The 8,254-nt window shown below is 45.2% G+C and overlaps 1 protein-coding gene across 4 annotated transcripts in view; it reads left to right on the top strand.

Annotated features, from left to right (window-relative positions):
- Positions 1-6,606, top strand: part of LOC308150912 (proline-rich protein 15-like protein A) — an 8,027-nt gene extending 1,421 nt beyond the window's left edge. For all 4 annotated transcript variants that reach the window (XM_080523700.1, XM_080523701.1, XM_080523702.1 and 1 more), the window contains one exon: positions 4,045-6,606. In XM_080523700.1, coding sequence (XP_080379826.1) covers positions 4,101-4,418 — 318 coding nt within the window. In that variant the 5' untranslated portion in view covers positions 4,045-4,100 and the 3' untranslated portion in view covers positions 4,419-6,606. The remainder of the gene's footprint in view (positions 1-4,044) is intronic.
- Positions 6,607-8,254: the final 1,648 nt, after the last annotated feature.

The raw sequence follows: 8,254 nt of genomic DNA, 5'->3' as shown, positions 1-8,254 counted from the left end.
ACACACACACAGGGATGTTTTTCATAACCTTACATACACATAGGCTACTGTAGAATGTACGCAGCTTGGGCTCCTGTGTACTTTAATACCTGCCTATTGCACATGAGTATGTTTTTTTCATTATTCAGAATTTACAATTTGAATGAATGAATGAATGAATGAATGAATGAATGAATGAATGGTCTTTATTGTCATTGATATAGTACAGGTACCAAACAACGAAATTTGGGAATGAATACACAATTTGCAATTTGCAATCAGATTTGCTTTGATCAATGATCAAATGTTGTCTGTGTGTCTGCGTGCCTGTTTTCCAATCAAATATGTTTTAATGATCCTCTGGTTAATTTATAACGGTTGCTCCAATGTCACGGCAACCGGAGGTCATGGGGTCATGAGGCGGCGGCGGTGCTAGCGGCTTACGCTAATGGCGGCTGACGGCTAGCGCTAAAGACGGCTAACGTTACCCAGAGCTCAACAGCACTTAACTCAGTTAGCTGATCACTGCTCCCGGGAGGGTGTGAGATGGTAGAGAGAGAGAGAGAGAGAGAGAGAGAGAGAGAGAGAGAGAGAGAGAGAGAGAGGTAGAGAGAGAGAGAGGTAGAGAGAGAGAGAGGTAGAGAGAGAGAGAGGTAGAGAGAGAGAGAGAGAGAGAGGTAGAGAGAGAGAGAGGTAGAGAGAGAGAGAGAGAGAGAGAGAGAGAGAGAGAGCCAGAAAAGGGTGCTTAAGGGGACAGACCTTTTTACTCCTATTTACCACTTCCCCTCTCTCTCTCTCGCCCTCCCTCTCTTTCTCTCTCCTTCCTCTCATTCCCTCTACACTTCTACTAGCACCAAGATAGAGACAGAGACAGAAATAGAGAGAGAGTCCGAGAGTCAAACAGATTTTAAAAAAAGAGTGAAATGATATCACAGATATAGACACCTAAATAGGTATCACAGATATCTATGATACAGATACAGATATCTAAATAACTCTGATAACCACAAGAGCTTCTGTGTGAGAACCAAGTCATGAGGTCATAAAAGAGTGAACTTTGGAAACTGCACGGTGGAGATAAGGATAGAGGCTGTATCTCTGGGTCAGGTGACTAAACCGAACAGGTGAAGCAGGAGGTCGTGGAGATAAACACCGTGGCTGAACACCTCATCACCGAGCTCAGAGTCTCATCTCTCCACTGGATGGGTGGACAGCCATTTAGGTAGCGATGATCACATAGTACTTCACATAGTCCTCCTCCTTAGCGTATCTAAATGGGAAATGGACTGCACTTATATAGCTCCTTATTCCAAAGCGCTTTACAACGGCCTCTCATTCACCCATTCACACTCACATTCACACACCAATGGTGGCAAGCTGCCATGCAAGGCGCCGGCCCGCTCTTGGGAGCGATTTGGGGTTCAGTGTCTTGCCCGCCGAACCGCCGACCTTGCGATCGTTAGATGCCAGCTCTACCTGTTGAGCCACAGCCGCCCCAAATCTGTACTATCTGTACTAGCAATTGGGGGGAAAAGATAAATCTGTCCTGCCTTCGGTGCTGGTTTCTATTTACTCATCTATAAACCCCACCCGCTGTCACTCAGGCCAACAGTCATCAGCCAAAGAGGTCTGGAGAGGCTCATTAGCATATTCTATGGAAATGGCCGCTGCGTTGCCAGGCAACCAGAGGGAAACAGTCCACTCCCTTCCTCTACAGAGATACACAAAGACTGGGTTTGTGTGTTTCTGTGTGTGTGTGTGTGTGTGTGTGTGTGTGTGTGTGTGTGTGTGTGTGTGTGTGTGTGTGTGTGTGTGTGTGAGTGTCTGCATAAAAGTGACTGTATGGATATGAGCATCGAGTGTACTTTTTTTCCTTTCTTATTTTGTTGTTGTACTGTTTGTGTATAGCTGTCCATTCATGCTGATGGTATAGAAATCTGTGTTTGCTTACGGAGAAAGGCTTACCCTGTTCCAGACAATACCACCCAACCTGCTTTGCCTGTGTTACTTAACAAACACCCAACCTCTCCCTCAGATATTACACACATGTTTTTAAAAATGATATTAATCGTTATTTTACCATGTTAGTCTCAACAATGAACACATTTGATCAAACACTTGTGTCTCTGCCTTCCCCAGCCTCCACTGCTACAGCCTATTGTACATTAACACCGGGAACATCTGTTTCCTACAATTCCCATAATGCTCTCTGATGGTTGTTTTCAGAGGTTCGGCTGGAGTTGACCAGAGGTTTTGTCTGTCAGACAGTATTGTACCTCTGTGGTGTACTCTCAGTGAAACTGCCATTGTTGTCAAACACTGAGCAGAAACTAGGCTGCGTGTGAATGAAGACTGGTGCAAGTGCCCTCTAGAGACACCTTTCTCACTACCAAAAACGGGACAAAAGATTGCGTGCCACTGCAGGGGGTGAGGGGGGGGGGGGGGTTGCAGGAATTGGCGCATTTACGCAATACGTGACGATACGCATGAGCGGTCCTGTGATTGGATGAATATACGGGACATGGGAGGTGCCCTATATTCATCCAGCCCAAAATACAGGACAGAGGCTGAACTGGATCCATCGAGGTTCAATTACTGCATCAAATAAAATCAGATGGCGGTTTGAAGTTCGATCTTAGTCCAGGGAGATGGAAGCTGATAAGTGTCAACTCATTCACTGGTTGGGACGATCAGTATCAGTTAGCAGTAGCAATACAGTAGGAAGAAAACTATTTAAAAGTGTAATTCTTTGTTCTTCTAGCATTGCAATGGCCCCTGGTCATAGCGTCGTCAAAATGACATTTTGTTACGATGACTGATGGATAGATACGTTTTGGATAAAGGCAACTGTTAAATGCCCCAAAAAAGGAAGAAAAAAAAGATTTAAATGATTTCTGTCAGTCTCAGACATGCTAGACGTCTGTCAGTCTCAGACATGACTATGCTGGGGAGGCTGGTGGAGGTAATAATAATCGTTATCGGAGGACAGGTTTGTTCTACAGTAGTGCATAGAATGGAATGAGTGTCAGCCCGTCCTCCGATTTCTACCTCCACTAGCCTCCCCTGCTGCCAGGGATTATGCCCGTCCATGACTGCTCCTATCCTATCACAGACAGCAGAGCCTCATGTTTCAGCCATGACCTGTTTCATGACCTGGACTAATCTAGAACAGACTAGTAGCAGCCATGGCCTGGACTAATCTAGAACAGAGTAGTATCATCCATGGCCTAACAGTCATGGCCTGGTCTAATCCCTGGCCCTGAGGCGGCGATTTGATGCCCAATTACGGCGACTAAAAAACGAACAATACCATTGTATTGGAGCAAATGTGTTTACATTAGCGTTAGCGCGTAGCCCCCCAGCCTTGATATTGTCGTGCTGTAACCTGAGCGTGCGTGTTAGCGGCCAGGAGCATTTAGCTTGGCCGGCGCCGGGGTAACCAGACCTCCGGCCGGCCCTCGTCCTCCCCAGACCAGATGCTGCCTCTGAAATATTAAACAGCGCTCCGCTCCCCTCAGACACGGATCTGTACATCTGACCCGGACGGGCCGGACGCTCATGTTACGCTGTCATGGGCTTATGGGAAGGGTAGTGTGTGTGTGTGTGTGTGTGTGTTAGGGGTCGGGTGGGTTGGGGTGTGTGTGTTAGGGGTCGGGTGGGTTGGGGTGTGTGTGTGTGTGTGTGTGTGTGTGTTTGCGTGTGTGTTGGGGTGGGGTGGGTTAGTGTGTGTGTGTGTGTGTGTGTGTGTGTGTGTGTGTTAGGGGTCGGGTGGATTGGGGTGTGTGTGTGTGTGTGTGTGTGTGTTTGAGTGTGTGTGTGTGTGTTTGAGTGTGTTTGTGTGTGTTTGCCTGTGTGTTTGTGTGCGTGTGTGTGTTTGCGTGTCTTTGCGTGTGTGTGTCTTTGCATGTGTGTGTGTTTGCGTGTGTGTGTTTGTGTGTGCGGGTCCTCTTTCTCAAACCCGTCATGCCTGACCCATCCACAATGAAGGAGTGTCATCTGTCGATCGAACATCATCACTAATCATCTCCCTCTTCCCCCTCCCTCTCTTCCCATCCCTCCTCCCAGACCTTCCCTCTCTCCTCCATCCCTCCATCCATCCCTCCATCCCTCTACATTAAACCATGGCTGACCCCTCACCCGGCTGGTGGAAGCTGACGTTCCTCCGTAAGAAGAAGTCGGAGCCCAAGGTCCTGTATGAGATCCCCGCTGAGTACGGCAGTAACACCTCCGGGGCAGCAGAGGGCGCTGTGGACGACAGCCAGTTCAACGCGCGCCTGGAGAGGATAGTGGACAAGACGGCCACCAAGGGGCGCCACGTCAAGGTGTCCCACTCAGGGAGGTTCAAGGAGAAGAAGAAGATACGAGCCACACTAGCTGAGAACCCTGAACTGTTCCCTGGCAACGACCCTAGCAACGAGAACCTCAGGGCGGGAGACTGACAGTTGGGACACACACACACACACATATATGTTAACGCACATTCATACACACACGTGAGCACCCACACACAAGCACACACAAGCGCAAGCGCACACACACACAAACACACATGCACGCACACACACACACGCTCACACAAACACACACACGCTCACACAAACACACACGCTCACACAAACACACACAAACGCACACACACACGCACACACACACACACACAGCCATACATTCCCTCCATCTTTCCCACAGAAGTACACACTCACCTGAGGGTTGGTCCTGGTGTGAGACGGGCCTAAAGACACCTGATTCTCTCCTGTCTGCTCCATACCGTCAGGCCCGTACACATAAACACACTGGGTTTAATAATTCATGCTGTTAGCCATCAACATGTAACAGATATGTGTTGGGTGATAGGTGTTCAGACCACGGACAGGCTGATCCTGTCATGTACAAAAGAAAGACACAGTGTTCTCTACGCGTGTTGCTAACTCGTTCTGTTGTACAAAGCAAATAGGTAACGTATACATAGTAGACGCATACACACTGCAGGTAATGTGTGAACTGTTAGTGTGCGTGAACAGAGCGTTGACCACATGACCCGGTTGGCATGATCCGCTGGTTCCCATAGCGATAACAGTCACTTATCACTCAAAACACATGATAAGATGATGATAAGATGATTTATATATATAAATAGTTCTGAGATGATGTTCTGACTTTGCCTGTGTGTGTGTGTGTTTGTGTGTGTGTGTGTGTGTGTGTGTGTGTGTGTGTGTGTGTGTGTGTGTGTGTGTGTGTGGAATCGAATCAAGTTGTAAATGTGTTTTTTTTAAGACAAAGACTCCTATTATGAACTATATTACTGCAGAACATAACAGCAAACAAATAAGACAAGAAAACGGTGTTATGTCATGTGACGCACTTGCTGAGGTACAAATGAAGGACATCTACTGTACAAATGAAGGACCTGTTAGATAGATAGTCTGCATGGTTTTAACGCCACGACTTCCGATCGTAAGTCTGTCTAGAGTGAAGTACGACTCACGGCACCAGGGGAGGCTGCTGGAGGTAGATATCAGAGGACCGGGTCATTGTAATACATGAGATGGAGTGAGGCGGGATGGTATCAAACACACGAATTCCATTCCAAGCTATTGATAACATTTCTCAGTCCTCCTGCTCATTTCTAACCTCCACCAGCCAGCCCTGGACCACATGAATGGAAGTCTCCTCTCTTCTATAAGGCTTGAATTGTAATCTCCAGACAGAGTAGTTTCTTGCCATGATGTTTCTTCAAGTGAGAATACTGTGTTAATAATACAGCACTGTCTAGTGTGGACTGGAATGAGAACAGGAGTCACACCAGCATCTCAGACTAGCTGTTTAGTTCATATTACCTGTCGAGTTCAGACTAGCTGTTGAATTCAGACTAGCTGTTGAATTCAGACTAGCTGTTGAATTCAGACTAGCTGTTTAGTTCATATTACCTGTCGAGTTCAGATTAGCTGTTGAATTCAGACTAGCTGTTGAATTCAGACTAGCTGTTGAATTCAGACTAGCTGTTGAATTCAGACTAGCTGTTTAGTTCAGGTTAGCTGTTGAGTTCAGGTTAGCTGTTGAGTTCAGACTAGCTGTTGAGTTCAGGTTAGCTGTTGAGTTCAGGTTAGTTGTTGAGTTCAGACTAGCTGTTGAGTTCAGACTAGCTGTTGAGTTATGTTTTGTTTAGATAAATGGGGTGGTGCAAATGCTGCAGATGAATGCAGAATATTGTGGTCTGAAATGTGGAATATAACCTCTGGGTTTAAAGGTGCAATCTAGGCAGAACTTTGGACGCAAGGCCCGACCATCCATGAGATGAAAGTATTCTCTCTACATATAAACGAGTCGTTTTAAACATGTCTGAGGTACTGACTTAGTGACTGAGACAAGAAGCCAAACCATGAGTAGCATGACTTCAACACGATGCTTCTAACGTTCAGAACATCTTAGGTTTACTCACGTCAATACTTGTACGTACCTCTCTACTCAGACGGATTTTTTTTTTTTTAATCTCATTTCATTTTTCCTTGTTTTTGGCGCTCAATGACAAATATTTCCTATCATTGAAAATGTACTGTATATTTTTGAATAATTTTGTAAAATACAGACTTGTGATTTTCTTTTCTTTTTTAAAATAAAGTATATCTGATTTTATGGAACAGGTAATGCTTATTTCCTATTGTTGATGTTTAGTAGACTCTATTGACCTGTGGTGTGCTGCCCTCTATTGGTGGGCTGTGAGAAGTCCCAGTGTCCACATTGTATCTATCTACATAATACAGTTTTTCTCAGTCGCTTTGGTGCATTTCTCACATCACTATTAACATTTGCACCACAGTTAGTGCATTTCTCAGAACAATTAGTACAAACTGCAAAACCTAGGTGTTAACCTGCAAAAGCGTGTCACTTGCTCAAAATGGATAGTTCATTCCTCAAAAGCAAGTATTCATGTCAATGAAAGTGTCAGTGTCATCAAAATGAAAAGTCCTGACACCATTGTTTATGAACAAGATAGTCAAATGGCTTTGTCCTGTTTTCATTATGACAGTTCACTCTGTAAGTGTTTTCCAATGCAAAAAAGTCAGATCTTGGTGACACTACCTGAAAATGCTCAAGACAGTACTATACACTATTTGCACAGCCATTTGAAATGGGTTACACATTACTGTATTTAGTGAGGTAAATGAGTACAAGACACTGAATACGTATGTTTCCCATTTTTACTGCATATGCTCTTTGCAATTCTAATTTGTTCACAGCATTGTGCAAAAGAAAAATACAAACTTATTTACCACAAACATAAGAAACACCCTTTGGGTAGAGCTGTGCACAACTGTAAACAATATTGCAGTACATATTGGAACTGAATTGGAACATACAACATGCACAGTACTGTAAATCATTCATTGACATCCAGACGTTCCTGTCTGTCTGGCCACATATTTTCATCGACATCACAGCGAATATCATCCCTGACAATGCAGCGGGGAAAGTATCTCCTTGAGTGGCGAATCCACCCTCTGCAGGGCTGTGCTGTGATGTCATCACATGCTGCATCCATGGCCGCTAGCAAGGCCATTTGGGTATGTGGATGCCGGTCATATACCGTCCACCTCCAGGCAGAGAAAAACTCCTCTATTGGATTCAGGAATGGGGAGTAGGGAGGGAGATATTCCACCAGCATCCTTTCATGTGCTGCAAACCACTGTCTGACCAGATCTGAGTGGTGAAAACGCACATTATCCCATACAACAACATACTTGTTCAGATGGTCTCCATTTAGACCCCTCTCATTCTCAGGGATTATGTCCCTGTAAAGAATGTCAAAAAAAGTCAGCAGATGTTGTGTGTTATATGGACCAAGACAGGGTATATGGGTGAGGACGCCGTTTTCTGAGATGGCTGCACACATTGTAATATTCCCTCCTCGTTGGCCTGGGACATCAATGGCTCTCTGTCCAATGCGATTTCTTCCACGCCGTCTACCTTTTGCCAGATTGAAACCCGCCTCATCAACGTATATGAATGTGTGCAGCGGTTCCCTGGCCTCCACCTCCAGTACATGCTTTATCCCAGAATAGAGAGAGAGAGAAAAAAACTATTACTGTAAAACTTTTCCTGTGTAACATAATGCATTTTGGACAACATATTGTACAGTATGAATTGTAATGTAAGTGTACTGCATGGCACTACACAAAGTAACCAGTTTACAGTACTGGACATTAGAGTATGCATAGAACACATAAATGTTTTACCTGTACATGCTGGTGACGGATCTCCTTCACTCTGTCGCTGT

Source organism: Nansenia antarctica (assembly GCF_963989245.1).
Source record: "Nansenia antarctica genome assembly, chromosome: 2".
Classification (NCBI taxonomy): Eukaryota; Metazoa; Chordata; class Actinopteri; order Argentiniformes; family Microstomatidae; genus Nansenia; species Nansenia antarctica.
Note: the sequence above shows the minus strand (reverse complement) of the source record. Positions and strands in the feature narration are given on the sequence as shown.